A 22,286-nucleotide genomic window follows, 5' to 3' on the forward strand; every position below is an offset into this window, starting at 1 on the left:
AGGCCACTGAAGTGGAACATGAAAATGTAACCGTTATGCCACCGAGCCGGCCCCCAAGCTGACTTTTCATTGGTAACTTATCTCAATGTCATATTGACCTCACACCATCTAAAGAAGAATGTTCCAAAAAACAGCATTCAGAAAAAAAAAGATATTTGTCCAAAAACCCAAATAAAATTTAAATATAGACCTCTATAAACAATCAAGCCTCTTTTGCTGCAGTAGCACAGGAACAAATATGCTACAGTACTCAGAATCGAAATAGCAATGAGCTAAGCAATAAAATTTGGGTGCTGAGCATCCCCTATTAAATCTGAGCCTTGGTGCCCAAGATGATGTTTCCTAGGACACCAAAAACCTCCCAGGCACAGAGATTGTGAAATATAGTTCCCACAAATGTTGTGTTCTAGATCCTCCCCAACTATTCAGAAAACAAGGACTTCCTACGTCCTCCAAAAAACCCCCAAAATCCCACTTTCCACTGACCCACACAGAAAAGATAATGAAGTCTCAGGAATAAAAACTATTGAGCATTGCCAACAAAAACAAAAATATAACAACAAAAACAACAATAAAGCCCGCACAATCCTCAAACCAAGCCAAAGATTTTCCCAGTATTATATTCCGATACATCAAGAGTTTTCTGTCATTGCTTTTTTTCTTTTCTTTTCTTTTTCCTATTGCTTTTCTAAAATCTCACTGATTTAAATAACCAATGAAGGAGAGGAAGGAATAGGAAAGAGGCCAATTTGAATTTTCAAAATATCTGACATAAATATAATTATGACCGTAAAATACACTTAACATTTAGGACTAAACTATCACAAGTTCTAACAAATAGAATTCCTTCGGGGACCAACTAGAATTAATGTAAATTGCAGATGACATGATTTTTCAGATAGAGAATGCTAAGAAATCCACAAAACAACTATTAGAATTAATAAGTGAATTTAGCAGAGTCAGAGGTTAATGCACAAAAATCAACTGTATTTTTATATAATAGCAACAAATCACTGGAAAAATAAAATAAAAACCCATTTACAATAGGATCATAAAAAATAAAATACTTCAGAATAAATTCAACAAAGATATGGAAGACCTACATGCTGAAAACTATAAAACATTACTGAGAGAAACGAAAGATCTAAATAAATGAAGAGATTGATCATGTTTATGGATTGAAAGGCTCAATTTTTTTTTTTTTTTTTTTTTTTGGTGAGGAAGATTAGCCCTGAGCTAACATCCATTGCCAATCCTCCTCTTTTTGCTGAGGAAGATTGGACCTGGGCTAACATCTGCACCCATCTTCCTCTACTCTATATGGGACACCGCCACAGCGTGGCTTGATAAGCGGTGCGTTGGTCCACACCCAGGATCTGAACCTGAGAACCCCGGGCTGCTGAAGCAGTGTGCAAACATAACTGCTACACCCCTGGGCAGGCCTGGCTCAATTCTTTTCAGTTGTCAATTGTTTCCAAATTGACATACAGATTAAATGCAATCCCAAACAAAATTCCCACATGCATTTTTGGGAAAAAAAAAAAAAAGATGATTCTAAAATTTATATGAAAACACAATCTAGAATAGCCAAAGCAATTTTAAGAAAAGACTAACAAAGTTAGAGGACTTATACTTTCTGATTTCAAGACTTACTAGAAAGCTACAGTAAACAAGACAGTGTGGTATTAACCAAGGACAGACATATAGAGTAAAGCAATAGAATAATGAGTCCAGAAGCTAATCCAGCCATATAGGGTCAATTGATTTTTGACAAAGGTGCCAAGGCAATTAATTGGGAAAAGAAAAATCTTCTCAACAAATGGTGCTGAAAATTGGATATCCCTATTAAAAAAAAAAAAGGAATATTGTCCTTACCTCACACCATACATAAAAATTAATTTGAAATTATCTTGAAATAGACCTAAATGATAAAACTATAAAAATTCTAGAAGAAAAAAACTTTTGCAAATGTGGGGTAGGCAAAGACTTCTCATATAGGACACAAAAAGAACAAACCATAAATGAAAACAAACTGATAAACTGAACTTTATCACCATTCAAACATTTCCTATTCAAAGGGTATGATTAAGAATTAGGTCATGGTTTCTTAGATATGACACCAAGAGCATAAGCAACAAAAGAAAAAACAGACTACATCAACACTAAAAACTTTGGTGCTGTAAACGATATCACCAAGAAAGTGAAAAGACAACCCACAGACTAGGATAAAATAACTGCAAATCATGTGTCTGATAAGGGACTTGGATATAAAATATATAAAGAAGTCTTACAGCTCAAAATAAAAGACAAATATCCCAATTTTAAAATGGATAACATATTTGGATAGATATTTCTCCAAAGAAGATATACAAGTGGCCACGAAGCACATGAAAAGATGCTCAACATCATCAGTCACCAAGAAAATGCAAATCAAACCACAGCGAGATACCACTTCATATCCACAAGGAAGGCTGTCAACAAAAAGACAGATAAAAAAGTGTTGGAGACCAAAAAGTAGAAACACCCTAAATGCCCATCAACTGAAGAATGGATAAACAAAATGTGATTCATATAATGGAATATTATTTGGCAACAAAGAGGAACAAAGCACTGATATATGTATGCTCCAACGTGGATAAGCCTTGAAAACACTAAGCTAAGTGAAAGAAGCCAGTCACAAAAGACCACATATTGTATGAGTCCACTTATATGAAATGTCTGGAATAGGCAAATCCACAGAGACAAGAGAGTAAGTGGCTGCCAGGGGCTGGGGGAGGGAAGAATTGAGAGTGACTGCTAATGAGTGTAGGGTTTCTTTTAGCGGGACAAAAATGTTCTAAAATTAGATTGTATGATGATTGTACAACCCTGTGACTAACAAATAAAAACCACTGAACTGTACATTTTAAATGGGTAAATTGTATGGTATGTGAATTGTATCTCAATAAAGCTGTTTTTTAAAAGGGCATACTAAGAAAGCAAAAAATCAAGCTACAGAAAGGGAGGAAATATCCATATTACATATATCTGACAAAGGATAGACTATATAAAGAACACTTCTAACCTGATAATATGATGATAAACAATCCAATAAAAATTGAGCAAAAAATCTGATCAGACATTTTACCAAAGAAGATATACAAATGGCCTATCAGGACATAAAAAGATGACTGACATGATTAATCATCAGAGAAATGCAAATTAAAACCACTATGAGGTACTGATACACACCCATTGAAATGGCTAAAACTGAAAAGACTGAAAGCATCGACGGCTAGCAAAAATGTAGAGAACAGGAACTTACATAGACTGCTGGCGAAAATGTAACATGGTAGAACCACTTTGGAAAACCATCTAACAGTTTCCTAAAAAGTTCAACATAACACCTACCACATGGCCCACTCATCCTACTTCTAGGTCCTCACTCAAGTAGACATCCGCACAAAGGTTTGTATGTGAATGTTCGCATAGCTTTATTCATAATAGCTCCCAAGCTGGAAACAACCCAAATGCCCATCAACAGGTAAGTGGATCAAATATGGAATACCCATAACAATGAAACGGCGCTCGGCAATAAGGAGGAACGGACTAATGATCCATCTACTACATGGATCAACGTCAATAATTATGATGACTGAAATAAGCCAGACACAAAAGTGCACACACCATATAATTCCATTTATATAATATTTTAGAAAATGTAAAATAATCTCTACTGAGTGCAAGTGGACCACTGGTTGCCTGAGGTCAGGGGTGAGGGAGGGAGGACTTCAAGAGGCCAAAAGGGATCTCTTGGGGTGATGGACATTTTCTGTTCTTGATTGTGGTGGTGGTCTCATGGGTAGGATTCTCTCACATTCATCACCATTTAAATGAGTGCAGTTAATTGTCTATAAATTAAACCTCAGTAAAGTTGATTTTAAAAAAGTAATGAGAGGGGCCAGCCCAGCGGCATAGTGGTAAAGTTTGCATGCTCTGCTTCGGCGGCCCAGGGTTCGCAGGTTCGGATCCCGGGGGTGGACATACACACCACTCAGCAAGCCATGCTGTGGCAGCGACCCACATACAAAATGGAGGAAGATTGGCACAGATGTTAGCTCAGGGCTAATCTTCTTCACCAAAAAAAAAAATTAAAAAAAAATAATGAGCCAATAAAAAAGGAATTTGTACAAGTTAACAGTTTGTAATTAGCATATCTAATATTTTTGTAAATAGTGTTTCTAAATTGATTAATGGTGCAGGTAAATAGTCTTTTCCTTAGGTACCTGAAACATTCATCACCTCTAGAGCTGGATTTTGTGATTAACGTGCCCGACGGACCTCATACAGTGCCCCCTAAAGGTTAATTCCAGCCCAACTCCTCTCTGAATTAATATAAATTCTGAATGAGTGTGGTCCATATTAAGGAGGTTTTGGGAAAATTGCAAAATAGAGGAGAAATCTGTGATACAAAACCTCAGTGAGAGAGTGGGGACAGCTGTGCAGACCACAACTTCCAAACTTTGTTCTGAGGTTCGATGCGTTCCAGACACTTTTATGTTCTCGTGCCAGCTGACCTTTACATAAACTTCTGCAGGTAAGTACACAATCAAGTTGCTTAGACAGGTACAATTTAAATCTACTTGAACTCTATCTCACAAAATGAAAGACCATCTGCAGAGACATACTGAGGAAATGATATAAATGTCCATAAAGAAAACAGTCTGTACTGAGGCCCTACTATTTATCACAGACCATTTCCCACACATTTTTCTCATTCAATACTCATTACAGCCCTCTAATGTAAATATTATTAACAGCCCCACTTTTTCCCATTAAGGAAACTGATACTGAGAGAGGCCCAGTGCTTTGCCCAAATTCACCTAGCTAGTAAGAGGCTGAGCTGAGATGTACATATTTGGGGTACTTTTAACTGATTTCTTGAGTTATGGTTCCACGAACAGAGAACTTAAGCAAGTGAGTACATACAGCTTTGGATTCAAGTATTAGTATTTTTTTCTGCATCACCAATAAAAAAAATGCACACATTTAAATACACGACCAACATGTTTGTGGGGCTTTTTCTTGTCACCCAAATGTCCCATTCTTCCTATTGGGCAGTCAATATTTGGTGGGAAAGCGGTTCACCTGGTTCTTTAAGGGCAAATGCTACCTCCAACAAAGGCACGTGAGCTCCTAGGGAGTATTTCATTTTTGGGGAGAGCTACACTCTCTAGGAAGAACCGGAACTGTGATAAATTACAAAACAAATGGAATCGCAAGGAGCTAGGAAAGGCTGCACTTAGGTAACTGGGAACCAGCAGTCAGAAACTGCTGAAACTGCCAGTCTCATGGCTGATAATAACACACAAATATGTCCATCTGCTAGTCACCACGTAGGATGTCATTCGCCAGAGAAAAATCATTCACATGCTTCCAGTTTGGAAACTTTTAAAAACGTTTGTATAGAAATGTCATAACCTACTAAAAAGATTTTAAAGATAAGGAAAGATTAAATAAGCGCATTGATGAACACTTATTTGCATCCTAAAAATGATCCCAAGTTAATGTGTTGTTTAAACATTCATAAGGAAAAAGAGAATAGATGAAAATTAAATTGCTAGCCTAACCCTCAATTGTTCTAAATACCTTTGGCAATCCGAAATCTGAAAATCATTAATAAATAATGAAATTTAAGTATATATTTTGACCTTCAACAAAAATCCTCTTTGGTCATTAAGCTCAATAATATGGCGTTCCAGAATTTATTTAACCCAAGTCATGGTTAAAGCGTAACACTTGATGGTGCTTAGGGCAAGCTACCCCAGGAGGCACCACTCTGGTATGCGGATTATTTTGAGTTGAAGACAATAAGGACTCAGAGAACTCAGGAAGAATATTTGAGTTTCCCCTCCCAAACTGCCTAAAGAATTTAAAACAAAAGATCTGTTTCAGGAAAGAGTTATTATCATGATGGCTGTAAAGATAACGTAGGATAGAGGTTACAATAGGAAAGGCACCAAGCCCCTTTTATCAAAAACTCTCTCTCTCCCTGACCACATTCTCTATAGATGACCCTGAGAAGAAGTGTCAGGCAAACATTTGCATTTCTATCTCCATGTGAGTTGTCTTCTTGCCCTCTGAGGTCCCAGACCACTACCCACCCCCAACACCTTCCTTGCCTTTAGCTACAATACTTAAGCGGGCAGCTTAGACAGAAGGACGAGTTGCTCATTTCTGAGTTTCTCCCATGTATACATGTTATTAAACTTGGTAATATTTTCTCCTGCTAACCTGTCTTGTTGATTATTTGGCCAGCCATAAGAACCTTAAGGAAAAGGGCAGAGGGAGATTCTCCCTCTCTCCCGACACACTCTTACGCAGTTTCCATCACTTAATTATAAGAAATTTAGTCCCAGGCTACTCCTAGGAATTACGTTACTTAGAGTGAATCATTTGTGGGGAGGCTAATTTCATCTTACATCGAAAAAAACACACATTCAAGGAAAGTTCCAGCTGGATATTCAGCTTTCTCATTTATTCCATCTTCTGGTAATCTCCAGAGTTACTGGAAGGCAGAAATAATCTAATGGGGGTGGTAATGTCATGGTAATGTCCAATTATTCTTTTCTGATGTCTGGTGTGAATTCCAGTTGGGTCACATGCGCATTTACTTATTTGCCAGCAGAAGAGTAGAAGGGGAAGGACAGAACACACAGCGACCATCTGCTGCCCTCCCCCAGCCTCCCTCGAAAGGAAGACAAGGGTGGGAGTTTCTCCTAGAGACAAGAGCAGAGTGTACTTCGCAGTGGGCCCGCTGAAGTGTTTTCAGGAAGCCACATTTGGACCTTGCATATTTAAAAGCAAAAGAGACATCCTGAATAGAGGCACCAGGCAACAGCAGAATAGGATCCCATGGTGAGGGCTCTAGATTTTTAGTCTGGCCCGGCAGCTGCAGACTAGACCAAGCGAGGCCTGCTGACTCCTGTGTTTGCTCCACTGTTTCTAGATGGATCCATGCTTCTCCAATGTTCCACAGTTCTCACCACTCTCTATGTCTCACTTGGCCCACCTGGCCCTTTAGGCATTTGAGTTTGCATCCCCTGGTCTGCACTCATCAATTAAACATGGTACTTACAGCTGCATGACCAAGTACAGGTGATTTGGGCTTTCATAAATGTCTTCCAGGGCAACAATGTTTTCATGCTTAATCCTAAAAGAAAAAAAAAGCACACACAGAATAGTAAGTACAATTAGACATGACAACTTTTAAAAACTTTAAAAACATCATTATAGCAAAAAAGTTCCAAGACAGAAGCCAAACTCCTTAACGTGACATTTAAGACTCTTCCCAATCTTGTCCCCAAACTTTTCCCCAGACCCATTTCCCCTACTCTCTGCTCCCCTTTATTCCTGAGGCTCTATACTCCACAATGTAGCAATACTGGATTAACTGTTGTCGCTTCATGTATATCCCAGCCTCCTTGCATATATTCATGTGAATCCCAGGAATGGGCCAAAACTAAAAATCCTATTGTCTTTCAGGGCCAAACTCAAATGGCTGAGCCCCCATGGGGAATTTAATTGCTCCCTCTTCTGTAGACTCACAATGGCCATCACAGACTGGCCTGAACAGTTCATTGTGTGCAAATCCACTCCTGTAACAGGCTAGATGTTCCAAGCAACGGCTTCATTATCACGTTCATGACTCCAGTGTAAGCAAAGGAAAATCAGACTAACCCCCTCATTGGGGTTCTAGTCACCACCACCCCCCAAAGTCAATTCAGTACCCCAAGCGGACTAGACTGATGCCACTCAAAGTGTGGTTCCCAAACAGCCAGCACCAGCATTTCCCGGGAGCTTGTTAGAAATGCAAATTCTAGGCCGGCCCAGTGGTGTAGTGGTTAAGTTCACGCCATCCGCTTTGGTGGCCCAGGGTTTGCAGGTTCTGATTTCGGGCACGGACCTATGCACCGCTCATCAAGCCATGCTGTGGCAGCATCCCACATACAAAAAATAGAGGAAGATGGGCACAGACGTTAGCTCAGGACGAATCTTCTTCACCAAAAAGAGGAAGGTTGGCAACAGATGTTAGCTCACAGCCAATCTTCCTCACCAAAGAAAAAAAAAAGAAATGCAAATTGTCAGGCACTACCCTGGTCAGACAGAATCAGAATCCCTGAGGGCAAGGCCCAGAAATCTGTTTTAATAAGATCCTCAGATGATCTGTATGCACAAAGCAGAGCCGGAGAAATTCTGTAACAGACCAGTGCTTCTCAAACTTCAGTGGGTACACGAATCACCTGGGATTCTGATTGCACTGCACATTCTGATGCAGTGGGTCCAGGGCAGGGCCAGAGAGTCTCCATTTCTCACAAGCTCCCAGAAGATGCTGATGCTCCTGGTCTGTGGACCACACTCTGAGCAGCAAAGTCCTAACAGAACCTAGGGAGAAGGAAACAGCTTAACGCTAGCCCCTAGAACTCCTCATTAAGAGTCGCACCTGCTCAGAATGTAAGGCTTGATATTTATTTAAAGCATTTGAGAGGAGAACTATTTCATTACTCTATGAACTAATTAGCTCTTACCACAAGCTTTTCACTGAAATGACAGCTGAACCACCTAAAAGCAAGCATTTAACGTGCAGATTCCTGTAAACCCTTGAAAGCAGGGACTACATCATGCTCATTGTTTCCCCCCTAACCTAGCATCGATCTGCTTGATAAATGCCTGCTGAATGACTGAATGATATTTAAAAGGTGTTGCTATTAAACAGCACGAGTCATTATTTAGTTAGGGAAAATGGAGGCAATTTCCCTAAGTGTGAAATGTCTTCCCCTCAAAAAGAAGTTTATATGGTGGATATATCTTCCCTCTGAGCAGATGAAAGAGATCAAAACAGTTTCTCAGAGTGGTAATGTTTGCTTTGATTTCTCAGCTCTTATTAGTCACTGCAGTTGACTTGTAGGAGCTGAGATGATAGATTACATTAAATTCACATTTCACCCGATTTCAACGCACAGAGCCTAATTATTTATTTGTTAGCAGTGGTTACTGTGATATCTGAGCAGAATATCAGCGAACCAAGTAAATATGCAACCAAGGAAACCAAGAGAGATTAATTTGGAACTGCCAAGATTCTAGACCTTTGTGGAATTATCATTATTGTATATACTTGAAAGAATATGACCACAAAAAGTATACAGGGTATGGATTTTCTTTTTTTTCAATTTTTAGAAGTTTTCCATTGGAATCTATTACATGGGCACAAATATTTTCTTTCAGTCATGTTAATTTGGGGGTTAATTAAAGCTTAGATTGATGGGAAAATGAAAGGAATGGGGTTTATAGGTAGAATTGCCAGATAAAATGCAGGGCACCCCGTTGTGTTTAATTCTAGATAAACAATGAATACTTTTTTAGTATAAGTATGTCCCAAATATTGCATTGCTGTTTATCTGAAAGTCACATGTGACTGGGCACTCTGCATTTTCATGTGCTAAATCTGGCCACCCTAGTGATGTGAATCACAGTCAATGAGCCTCTAAACTGGGCTTAGAGAGTTGTACCTGCAGCCCTAGCTGCCCTCCAAGGTTGAGCCAAGAAGGCTGTTTGAGGCCTGGAGGACAGCCATTAACAGAGATTCAATTGTATACAAAGAATCAACTATGCGCAAAGCACTTGCCCAGCCAAAGTAGGAGGCTCTAATAAGTTAAGAATATAATCCCTTCTTTGGATGCAAGGGAGAGAGAAATTAAAGTCTACTTAACCTGCCATGTCTCACATGAGTTCTCACAGTGGCTGGAATGAGACTTCTACTGACTATTCCTCTTAACTAATGAATTAAGCAATCAAGCAATTGTCATTTACTGAGTTTCTGCCATGTGTCTGGTCTGGGAGAATACAAGAAAAATATAAAATAAGATTTTGCCCTCAAAACGCTTATCACCTTGATGGAGAGACCCCTGAAGCAATTAGGAAAGAATTAAATGCTAAACTCTAGAAGTGGCGTTAAGTTCAGAGAAGGCAAGGCCTCGTATGGGTCCGAGTTAGGGCTAAGGCCTCAAGAAAATGATGGCGGTCGAGCTGGGATGGGTAATGTTTGAATAAGCATACTTTAGAAATTTCAAAGGAATCCTAAAATGGCCTCTTAAATGTGTTCTAAGAAAAGTGGTTTAATTAACTTGTAAACGTTAGAACGTCATGGAAGAAAATATTCTGGCCTCCCACATCTGTTCTCAGGTACTTCATTCCACCCTCAGATTCTTTAGATATACAAAAATTGAAGTTAAAATTTTAACATTATTTTAGTACCTAGATTATCTTCACAAAATGCCACGTGAGTACCCATGCACACATCTCTGGGCGCCCACCACATACCAGACCCAGCACTAGGAATCACAAGGGAGATATCTCAGCCTTTGGGGAGTTCACACAGGTGGGTATCTGGCTGCAGCTAGGATACTTCCCAGGCAGCCTTTCTTATATTTACCAGAAATCAGCCTCCTCGTAACGAGCAGTGACTCCTGGGAGCAACAGAGAGCATGCTTACCCCTTCTTCTTATATATCCCGCAAATATTTGAGAGATAAGTCTCCACTTGGTCTTATCTTCTGATTGTCAACCAATCCTCCTATAACAGGGTTTATTTTCTTCTCATCATATTATTGTCACTCCTGTTTGTCCAGACTGTGGTATTCAGAACTGAAAGTAATGATCCCAGGGTAAAATACAGCATCACAAATAGGGTATTAAATACTAGAGTAAAACTCTTAACCGTCATGAGCTGGATATTACACTTTTGCAAATAAAGCGTAACAAGAGGTTCGTTTTTTTTTTTTAAGCAGCTACACAAGTGTTGGCATATAAGAAATATAAGTTCCAAGGAGGTAGGGATTTTTTGACTATTTTGTTCACCACTGTCTCCCCAGTGCCAAGAAAAGTGCACAGCAGGTAATACTTTCAATACATATTTGTTGAATGAATGAACGAACAGAAGAATATTAAGCTTAGGGTCAATTAAATGACCAGATTATTTTTACCTGAACTTCTATCAAATAAGATCTCCTTTCTTACTCAGTCTTGATCTTTTGAGCTTAAAGTCTTCACCTTTAGCTTCATTAAATTCAATCTTTTTGGGTTCCATGCAATGCTTCTGATGATCAGGAATATTCTGAATTTTTATTCTCTTGTCTATTATATTTACTATCCCTCTCAACTTAGGGCCATCTGCATATTTGGTTGGTACACAACCATCCCGTATGTCTTCACTGAAATTCCTACTTAAAGTCTTAACTGAGAAGGATATATGTCAGAGCTCCCTGGTATTCCACCAGAGACCCCCATCAACATAACCATGACATTAACCAGCTGGCTTCAATTGCTGTCAAGTTGCAAACCCAGCAGTACTATCATCTAGCCCGTATTTTACCATCCTAGCCATAAGCAGACAATTAGATTCTTTGCTGAAATGGCATTCCTCAGTTTTACACGCCACATAATACCTTTTAAAAGGGAAATGGATGTTTGGGAAGATTCGTTCTTAGTAAACCCATGGTGGCTCCTAGCAACCACTACAGTCTTTACTAAATGATCACAAACCATCTGCTTAATTTACTCTTCCAGAATTTTTCTGTGCATTGAAGACAAACTTCCCAGTCATATAGCTCATATTCTATCTTTTTTTTATGTTTGGAAAATTGGCCAACATCTCTTACATTGTTTTCGCAAACATTTCAACTCTGACTCTTTGTGATAAGTGCAATTTCCTCAGTCCCCTGGGATGTAACACATCTAAATCTAGTGATGAACTAATTTTATAACTTTCTTTAGGCCCTACTTACAAGGCTGTTTTATATATATCATTTATTGAGTGTTAACTATGTGTCAACACAGTACTAAGTATTTTTAATTATTTCATTTAATGCAATAATCCTATGGAGTAGGTCTTATTCTCCTCATTTTTAAAAGAGGAAAACTAATACTTCAAGAGGTTAAGTAAGTATTCCAAGGTCATACAACTCATCACTGGAATTGTTGAGGTTCTATCTCCCAAACCCATGTTCTACCACTTATGCTATAACTTCATATTAACTAAGTTATAAGGAGAATATCGAAGAGCTTAAATAATTGAGTTATTTGTATAAAATTATAACACCTAAAGTTAAGGTATTAAATTTCATAACAATATAATATCTACTTCCAGAGGTAGAGAGATTTGCTAAACTATCCTGAAATCTAGTGGAAGGTCTCAAGATTCTTGGTTGTAAACATCCTGAGAGATGAAATCCCAGTGGGTCAAAGCGAACCAGAGGAACAGGTATTCGGAAGCAGAAGGAATAGTCAGGAGTCCAGAAACTATAATTAGGAAGAGTCTTTCATCAGCCCAGATCTGCTAGTGTCATCAAAAGGGAGAATCAAGGGGACAGAGAAAAGAGGCGGGGATGTCAGTTACAAGCAAATGGAAACCTAAGCTAACCCTGCATAGCTTGCACAGCTAAATCCCTGAAGGGCAGCATTCAGTCTTTCCAAAACATGGCCAAAAGAACCTTCATACACGAGGAATATTCACCCCCAAACGGCAAACCTTTCTAGAATGTGCATAATTCAAAGGAATAACGTCTCTAAAAGCAACTTTACGTGATGAAAAGAACCTCACTTAATTTTAATCATTTACCATCTACCAGGCCCAAAGTAAGCATTAGCCAATACATCTATATCCAGAGGGTATATGGCAATCTACACAAAAGTCTCCATAATCCCCAATAATGAAAGAAGAGGTGGACAGAGGTAAGTGGGCCCAGGCAGACAGAGAGAGAAAAGCTGAACGGGAAAACAGCATATGGGCACTGATGCAGACTCCTGCCTGCATGGTAACTGACAGCCAAGCAAGAAAACCCCAGAAAGAGCCAGGAAAACATTTTAAGGTTAATTCATGCAAAAAAAAATCAGTGCCAAATGCACCAGCAGGCCCCCATTCCAAAGCCCCAAGCTGGAGGGAAGATCCAGACCCAAAGGAGGCACATTCTGTTGAATACACATGCTTCCTTGAAATGACAGCGACAGCATTTCTCTCTCCAGTCTAATTCTCCACGGTCCAAGCATCCACAAATTTTGAAATCCATGTAAAATTAGGAAAGTTAAAAAAACAGATGAGAAGAGGAGAGAAAAGAAAAGTTCAGCGTGTTTTACTTTTTCTTATCCTATCATGATCTGGTAACAACTGTGGCAGCAATTATGAAAATTATCAGAAGAAGGAAAAGGCAACAAAACACGTTTCCTTGGCATTCTTTGCAAAATGGTCCCTGGGGAATGGTCACTTATCTACCCAGGTTAAAGAGGTCACAGGAGGATAAGAGATGGAAAGAAATTTAATCAGAAGGAACAGACAGGAGACAAAGTGATCATACAGAGAAGGCAGAGTGAAGATGGCACAGGAACGGATCACCCCGCAGGCACACAAGGCGGAAGTTACGTCAATGAGCCAGAGAACAGCTTCCTGTCCTCTCTCAGGCACTTCCGGGTTAGCCGTCCAGCCAGGGAAAGGCTTCATTCTGGCAAAAGCAAGCCCCTTTCAAGGAAAGACCGTAAAGGACTAGGTCTTTCACCACTCACCACTCTCTTTTTCTAAATGGCCCAGAAAACTTAAATTTTATTCACAAAAAAAGATGCTATGGGTCTCCAGCATGGCAAATTCCCTCAAAAATACATTAAGAATTTTGTGATGTCTTGGTAAACACTCATTTAAGTAAATGCTATATCATTTTTTTGAAATAAAATCATTTCCTTCTTTCCTGGGTCAGATTTTTTTTTTCTCCCATTATAAGCAGTACGGGAAATAACGCTAATGAAAATAGGATACCGTCAGTCACAAGGGAAAGTGACAGAGTTGAAATATTTGCCAGATGGTATCAAATAATACCTTTCCTTTTTATAACTTAACAGGCTCATTCACAGATGTTATCTCATTTCATTCTCACAGCAACTATAAAGTAGGCATTATTATTCCTATTTTATAGATGATCACTCCCAGTTTATAAGCACTTAATTGTTCTCCCTACCTCCCTCTGGTCTTGCTCTCTTCCTAACCGTTCTCCATGCTGTCTCCTGAGCCAGCATTCCAAAATATAGAGTTGATCAAACTTCTTAGCTTGAAATCCTTCAATGGCACCACGACTTACAAGGTCCCATGTTGCTTGGTCCTCACCTGCCCATCGCATCTCACCTTCCACCGCTGCCCCACGCCAAAACTTTACTGGACCCAGACAGCTGTTGTACACCTGTGCACACCTCCTTTTCTGGTCATATAGGTGTGCTCATTCCTCTCATATCTTCTTACTAAACTGCTCAGCCTCCAAGACTCATTCTATATCATCTCCACTGAGAACACTCTGCTGCTCCTTACCTCTTGCAGGATGGATCCCCCCTCCTCTGGACCACCTAGTTCTTTTATCAGCTTGTTGTACATACTGCACTGTATCTCAAGTATCTGCTTGTATGCATATATGTGTACATATTCAAATGATTTCATACACAGATTAAAAAGGCCAGAAGAATACATATCAAACCGGTAACTAGTTACCTCAGATAGTGTGCTAGGGTGGGAAGGGATTTTCACCTTCCAGTTTTTCTGAACCAGATTTCTTCATCTGAACCACAGAAGAGAGAAAAATGACTCAAATGACTATTTTCTCAGTTCTCCCAAGGATGGCAACCTTAGAGAGAAGGTTAATTCAGCATATGCGATGAATGTCTCAGGGCATCAGGGCTTAATTATCTCACTGAATCCAAGGAGAGAAAGGTTGCTAGACTGTTGTATCGCCAAACTTTTACTAAGAGGCATTTTTTAAAAGTTCTTGATAAAAATCATTAACACTTGGTTCACCAAAATATATCCATAATGCTGGATACAAAGAAATACACACTGACTAGTTTTACTACTCAAGCAATCAATCAGGAGATTAGGTTGGGTCTCAGCTCTGATGCATGTAACTGTAAGATTCTGAACAAGTCATTAAATTCTGACTTGATTCCCTCATTTGTTAAATAACATTAAAATATGTGGTCTCATTATCTATCTAACTACATACAATATATACATGTGTAAGGTAAAATATATTATATATACACATATATGTATCATATTGCATAGAGAGAGAGAGATCTTGTCTGTTAAGAATATAGGCCACCCCAGCAACGACCAGAATTCAAAACTCAAAGCTTCAAATCATCTCTCATTGCTGCCAGCAGATGGCGCTGTAACCAATGGGAGACCAAGGAGCAAAGGCTGGTACCTAAATCAACCACATCTCAAGCAAGCAAGACAGTTTCGTTGTTTTTGTAAGGATTAAGCACCACGTGCGATACGCTCTCATTGTGAAATGAATTTTGCTTTGAATCCATAAAAACAAACAAACAACAATAAAAACCCTTTGTGCTCAGCTGACCATATTTTCAAAACAGCATCTTAGGCATCCTCAGTACAATGCAGGGCACACAAGGTGGGGGCCCGGCCAGCACTGTAGGTAGGGGGCAGGGCTAGAGGCTGTAGTGATACCATGGGAGGGGCGCCAACCAGGCTGGCTTGGTCTCTATGTGACCACATGCTGGTCACATCACTTGACAGGGTCTCAGATTCCACATCTAGAAATTAACCAGTCAGACAGGATACTCTCCGAGGTCCTTTCCCACTCTAACAATCGAGGAATCTAAAAATTATAATGAGGAAACGTGTATCGGGGTATATAAGGGCCCACAAAGCTTGATTCTAAGCCAGCATCCAGTATTCTCTAGAATAGTGCTTGCTACACAGAAACATGGATTACAACTCACGCTTCAACAGCCTCCTCTTCTGCATGGGTAAGTTTGTCAGTTAGTGATGGAATAGGATATTTTGAAACAGAAAGCCATTTACGGGGAAAAGACCTTCTTTTCCTTCTGCCGTAGGCAGCCTCTACAACGCCCTGGACCAACAGAGAAATGCCCGTGTGATTTGCTCATGTGTAGAACAGCTCCAGAAGATCCAGCTGAAGCCTGGTTGTCTCTAGTCCAAGGGAGGAATAAGATCGGTCCAAATCAGTGCGAAAAACCCAGTGCTTGGCACATATCAAACATCCAATGACTGTTGTGGAAGAATGAATGAATGAATGAATGAACAGTTCATTCTGGCCTTCCTAAAGTCTTACAGACCAGAGACACTCAAAAAGCTGGTTACCTGAATCAGAACAGGTTAGATTTGACTCTCTATATTTCTTTCCTACTCCTGTTACCACCCATAAGTTACCAGTGGGTCTCAAAATGGGCCATGTGTTAGAAATACTTGAGGAGTTTTAAAACATCCTGATACCTGGGTCGACCCTTAGAGATCATGATGTATTTGGTCTGGGATATGCCCTAGGCATTGGGATTTTTTAAAAACCTCCCAAGTGATTCAAATGGAAAGTCTGAGAACCACTGGTAAGTTACTGAGTTACTGGAAACCATAGATGCTAAGAAAGAATTCACTTTTAGACTCTTGGGATCTGGTAATTCCACATTTTCAAGTCCATTTTGAATTTATCTTAGCTAAATACATTTACGTCATAACAGATGTGATTTTCTTTCTTTCTTCTTTGTTCTTTTTTTGGTGAGGAAGATTGGCCCTGAGCTAACACCTGTTGCCAATCTTCCTCTTTTTGCTTGAAGAAGCTTGTCACTGAGCTAACATCTGTGCCAGTCTTCCTCTATTTTTTCTATGTGGGATGCTGCCACAGCATGGCTTGATGAGCAGTGTGGAAGTCCATACCCGGGATCCAAACCCATGAACCTCCAGGCCACCAAAGCAGAGCTTGTGCACTTAACCACTACACCACCAGGCCAGCCCCCATAACAGGTCTGATTTTAAAGGTAAGATTTAGGCTGTCCTGAGGATAAAAGTTCAAGACTATACAGCCAACACATTAGTCCTCTCAAGAAAAGAGTATGAAAAATTAACAAATTTCAATGGGTTAACTGTCACATTAGTTCCTAATATTTCTTAGTAAGGCTTTGAAACAATAATGCATTTAAGGGAATGTTGTCATTTCCTTGTCCAGATTTTTGGGTAATTTTTTGTCAAGGATAATATACCCTCCTCTGGATGTTTTTAACAAGGGAATAGATTCCTGGAGTCCTGGAGAACATCCAGGCGCTCCCCTGCCGTGGAACAGAGATGAAGTCTTGTAACTTTGATTTCCCAGCTCCAATGATATGTAAATACAGCATCCACTGGTACCTTAGAAGGGCAATCTCAGAAAGCTTGTTCCAGGTTCACTGGAGATCATTACAGTGAGAATTAAGAAGCCACGCCTACATGAAATACTGCGGATCACATATAACCAGGTGCCAGCTGCCTGGGCTGCATCGTGCAGCTTCATCACACACACTCCGTGCCCCACACTGAAGATTGGCTTGAATTCTGGAAGCATCTTAGAGGTTTCTAGCTCTAAACACTTGTGTTTATGTGAGCACAGGTGAAAGGGGACCAAAAACAAGGCACTGAAATCTTGGGTAAGGGTATCATTATTTCCCTTTTCTTTCCTCCCACGAAAGCCCTGTGCTTTCCAGACCTGGGCTGACACCACAGCGAGGTCCTGTACTTCACAACCTGAACCCAGGACTATGTCAAGCCAACAGACGCCCTGAATGGCAGGCTCAGCCACGTGGCCTTGGCACTGGCATAGCCTTCACGTCGACACAGAGACCCGGGAGCACCGGTAAGGAAAGAAGAGGCTCAGGGCTGCTGCCTCTGCTCCTTCGAGATAATGAAGCCTCTGGGACGAGGTGAGCATGGTCCTGGGCAGCTCACTCAATCTGCTGGAACATGGAGCCATTGAGTTATGGCAAATCGTAAAAGAAAAAGATGGGGTGAAAAAGAAGAAGAAGAAAAACAGAGAAGGAGGGAAGTCTGCTTTGAACTACTGTCTAACGTCAGTTCACCTTCTTGAACATGTGCTGTAGAACGTTCCTCGCTGTTCTAGGAAAGTGCCCATGTTCAGGGATAACAGTGCCGAATTGAGCCTTCTTTAACTTTTGTACATCAGTAATTAATGCTATCACATAGCCTGTTCAGATCAGACCCAGGCTTCAGAAAATCAGGCACATTCAAGTGGAAGAAAACAGTTTTTTCAAGCACTTACATGTTGGGGATTCATGAGGGTGTTTGTGGGTGGTTGTGTGCTTCATATATATACATATATATCTAATATATATAATTTAAATAACACAGAGATAATCTTTATGAGTGTGTGTAATAAAGACAACCCTGGGGGCCGGCCTAGTGGTGTAGTGGTTAAGTTCGCACGCTCTGCTTTGGTGGCCCAGGGTTTGCAGGTTCGGATCCTGGGCAGGGACCTACACACCGCTTATCAAGCCATGCTGCGGCGGCGTCCAAAGAATAAAGTAGAGGAGGATGGGCACAGATGCTAGCCCAGGGCCAATCTTCCTCAGCAAAAAGAAGAGGATTGGCAACAGCTGTTAGCTCGGGGCCACTCTCCCTCACCAAAAAAAAAAAAAAAAAAAAAAAGACAACTCTGTATTCTTTCTTGAGAAAGCAAGAGCGAGTTTCTTCGTAACTGAGATTACGGTCATGATTAGAAAGAACACGTGTCACTTTGTTGATGATTTTTTAACAGGGGGTGTGCGGTACACGCATCACCTCTCCAGATCACAGTTTTATAGTAGATGGGTGTTAAATGCTGAAGCAGTTCTCACTTTATAGTTTTATTATGTCCTGCTAATAAAAGATTATGAAAACCTGGGGGATGTCAACTCTTAAGAAACTTCCCAGGGTGAGTTCTTCCAGGGCTGTGCACAAGTTCTCAGGAATGAGCCTATTAATGGATTGAAGCTAATAAGAGTAGTGCTGTTCACCTGGTTTTCTCTTCCAGGATTTAAAAGGGAATTAGGAAAGCAGTTGTGCCAAGAGAGATAAAGGAATGGGAGAAATCCAGCCACAGGGATTGTCCCTGACAATGACACCGGGGTAGCCAGGGAGGGGGGTGGCAGTCGCTGGAGAAAGGCTGATGTGCCCGGGTGGTGGCTACAGACTGCAAGCCAAAGAGCACGGAGGGCTGGCAGGACTGAGGACATATGCAGGCCGCCGGGTACATTTTAGGTGACTCTGCCTTTTTCAGAGCAAGGCATAGAGATTTTTCCCTCCAAGCATCAGAGCACATTAGTCCAATGGCTAGACTTCATTGAGGTCATGTTTGACCAGTGCTTTCCAATCTGGTTTCCCTCAAATCCTCCAGGTTCTCAACAAATATTTTAGAAACTCTCATGAAATACAACTGTGCAGGTCCAACTGCAATAGATACCAAGTGTGAACACAAGTGGAGACTACCAGTGTGGTCACTTGTGGTCTCATTGATAGGAATTTGCTATAAAATTGAACTTATACGTTCACTCTGATAAAACACTATGTTTCATACCTGTTTATGTATTAGAGTTCTATATAAGAATTTATTTTTTAAAAAGGTTTGCTACTAAAAAATGAAGAAGGAAACAAAAAACAGCAAAAAGGGAAGGAAAAAGGAAGCCAGTGCAATAAATAATACAGAAGGGAATAAAAAGCCTTCTTCCCTACTCCACTTAGAGAAGACTAGTATTATTAATATATTTTCAGATATAAAGGGAAGACCTGTCCTCAGAAAGTTAGTCCTGAAGACGCTAATGTGCTTCTTCTTCCTGAATCTCTGGACTCTTTCAAGTTTTTTTTTTAAGTTATGTTAAAATCAGGAAGAAGCCAACAATGCAACAAGACAGACAGGTAGGTGAGTAAGGAGCTACATATATACACACATACACACACACACGCATACATGCAGACACATATGTACATAAACACAGGTGCACGCATATATACCCATGCACACACGTATAGAACATGTGTGTGCCCACACCTGTGTGTATACATACATGTATGCATATATAAACACATGCATGGGCATATGCAAGCATTTATACAAATGTATATACATGCACATACAGAGATACATGTGTACAGATATGCGCGTATGTATATACATGCACACATACACATATGTGCATGTGCATATATACAAACATACATGTGTGTGCACATGCATACATACAAACATGAACACACGTGTATATACACTGTGTGCATATATACATGCATGTACATGTATACGTGTATGTATATACATGCATGTACACGTATACATGTACGTATACACACACACATACGTGCATACACATACATACACAGAATTTGAAGACCACTCTCCTTCAACCCAGTCTAAAGTCACACAGTGCTGGGTACACAGTGTTGGAGCTGTTATCTCACCAGAGGCTGGTGGGCAGCCAGCACTGTGTACTACACTCTGCAGGCAGAGAACCTGGCAGAATGATTTATCGTAGGGAAAGGGCGCCGGGAACATTTGAGGGGTAAAGAAACAGAAAGAATAAGGGCCTGGGTAGAGGAGGGAGGAGAGCGTGGTGCCTCCAGAAAAGCACGCACAACCCTGAGTCAGGACGATTTCCCAGTCTCATGATGCAAAATCAGAAGGCAGTGAAGCCTCTGTGTGGATGTGTGCTGGTTAATTCAGGAGCCTTGGGGGAAGCAAATTCTAATGTGGGAACGAAGACTGGCAGTTCTAGGATCTTGCAGTATGGATGTGGAGTTAGATGAACCATCTGGTGGCTTTTCCTCTCTCATTTTTTTTCCTCTCTCTCTTCTTTCTTGGGGGATGAGGGACGGGGCTGGTGGTGGACTTAGCATCTGGAGGTCTAACGTGGTTTGATGATGAATAAACACACAGAAGCTCTGCTTAATAAGACAGCCCATCAGATGTCACCGTGGAACGCTGCACAAGAATGCCACCAACTGCACTGCAGACCGAAGGAGGTGGGGGCCAAAGGGGAAGAGAAGGGAAAAGCACGACCTCTTCTGTCATGTCACTCTTTCTCAAGTTCACTGCATACGAGAGCCCTTGGAGGAGGATCATGGCACGTTATCTTCAGAGGGCTTGCATAAAACTCAGACCTAATTTCATAAATCATTGAGAGAGTACCTACAAGTGCCAGACACGAGGCCAAGCAGTGGGGACGTGAAGATAAATAAACCACAGTCCCTGAAACCAAGTGGCTCCCAGGCCAGTGTGGGAAGGCGGATGTGTACACAAACATCATAATATGACCAAGGTTCTACGAGGGAGCCAGACACGGGCTATGGAAGCACAGCCTGCTCCCATGTTGTACGCTGCCTGGGCTCTCTGGCAGGGCTGCATCCTGGGAGGTGACATGCACTCTGGGTGTTAGCAAGTTGGCCAGGCACAGAAAGACAAGGAAAAGAGCAAGCCAGAGAGAGAGAACAGTATTTACAAAGACACAAGAATGAGGTGTGTTGTGCTGGGACATTAGAATACTCAGGTGAATGGGGGTCATGGGAGACAAATCAATGAGGGCAGATTGAGGAATATTTACGAAAGCCTCTGTTGCCAAGTTCAACAGCGTGGGTTTTATGCTAAAGGAACTAAGAAGCAATATGCAAGTGTAAAAGTCCAGCTCTGAAAAAAGTAACCATAGTGTTTGGTTCTGCAGGAATATTTAAATTAAGCAACGTGATGTTCTTTATAAATGCACCTGAAGTCCTAACCCTCTCTCTCCTCCTAATAGCATAACTTTAAACATGAAATTTCACTTTACTCCACTTTTAATTTCCCAAGTGGAAAGTTCATACGCACTCTTCTCTTTCATCATGAACAAGCAGAAGAAGTCAACTTGACCGGAGTGTAAATGTCTGGGTTTCCTTGGAGATTGAGGCTAACACAGGAGCTCTGAATAGATAGTGATGGAAAGACTGGAATCCTGCAAAATGTCAAGTTCGTGACTCTTTTCACCAATAGTTTTTTCCTCTAAAGGAAAAGGGGATTGTGAGAAAGAAAACAGTATCTGTCATTATCTGAGGTTTTGTTCTTTCAGAGTTTTCCTTCATCTCCAGAATTGGAAGGCCATTGACTGAATATTTCGTGTTGACTTCAGAAAATACACTGTACATATTGGAAAGACCTTGTCACCTTCATTAACCCCACTTTGAACAGAGAAAGTGCCAGCTACTCAATGGAATTTCTGATAATGCAGGAACCTGCCTAAAGTTCCATGGGCTCCTAGCACACAGCCTCAGCCATTTATCAGGCCAGCCTCTCTTTCCTTTCAGAGACATACCTCTCTGCTCTCTCTTTTCTTCCTAACTGTCATTCAAACTTGGTACCTAATAACAACACAGAATGAAAGTCAAGACAGTGGACCTCATGCTGCCTCTGTATT

At 40.6% G+C, this 22,286-nt stretch overlaps 1 protein-coding gene across 3 annotated transcripts in view; it reads right to left on the reverse strand.

The window, feature by feature from the left end:
- Positions 1 to 22,286, reverse strand: part of CAMK1D (calcium/calmodulin dependent protein kinase ID) — a 408,286-nt gene that overhangs the window by 152,337 nt on the left and 233,663 nt on the right. For all 3 annotated transcript variants that reach the window (XM_087420821.1, XM_004425363.3, XM_087420822.1), the window contains exon 3: positions 7,118 to 7,192. In XM_087420821.1, coding sequence (XP_087276947.1) covers positions 7,118 to 7,192 — 75 coding nt within the window. The remainder of the gene's footprint in view (positions 1 to 7,117; positions 7,193 to 22,286) is intronic.

The sequence above is a fragment of the Ceratotherium simum genome, chromosome 32, assembly GCF_057802395.1.
Source record: "Ceratotherium simum simum isolate JZ-2026a chromosome 32, ASM5780239v1, whole genome shotgun sequence".
Classification (NCBI taxonomy): Eukaryota; Metazoa; Chordata; class Mammalia; order Perissodactyla; family Rhinocerotidae; genus Ceratotherium; species Ceratotherium simum.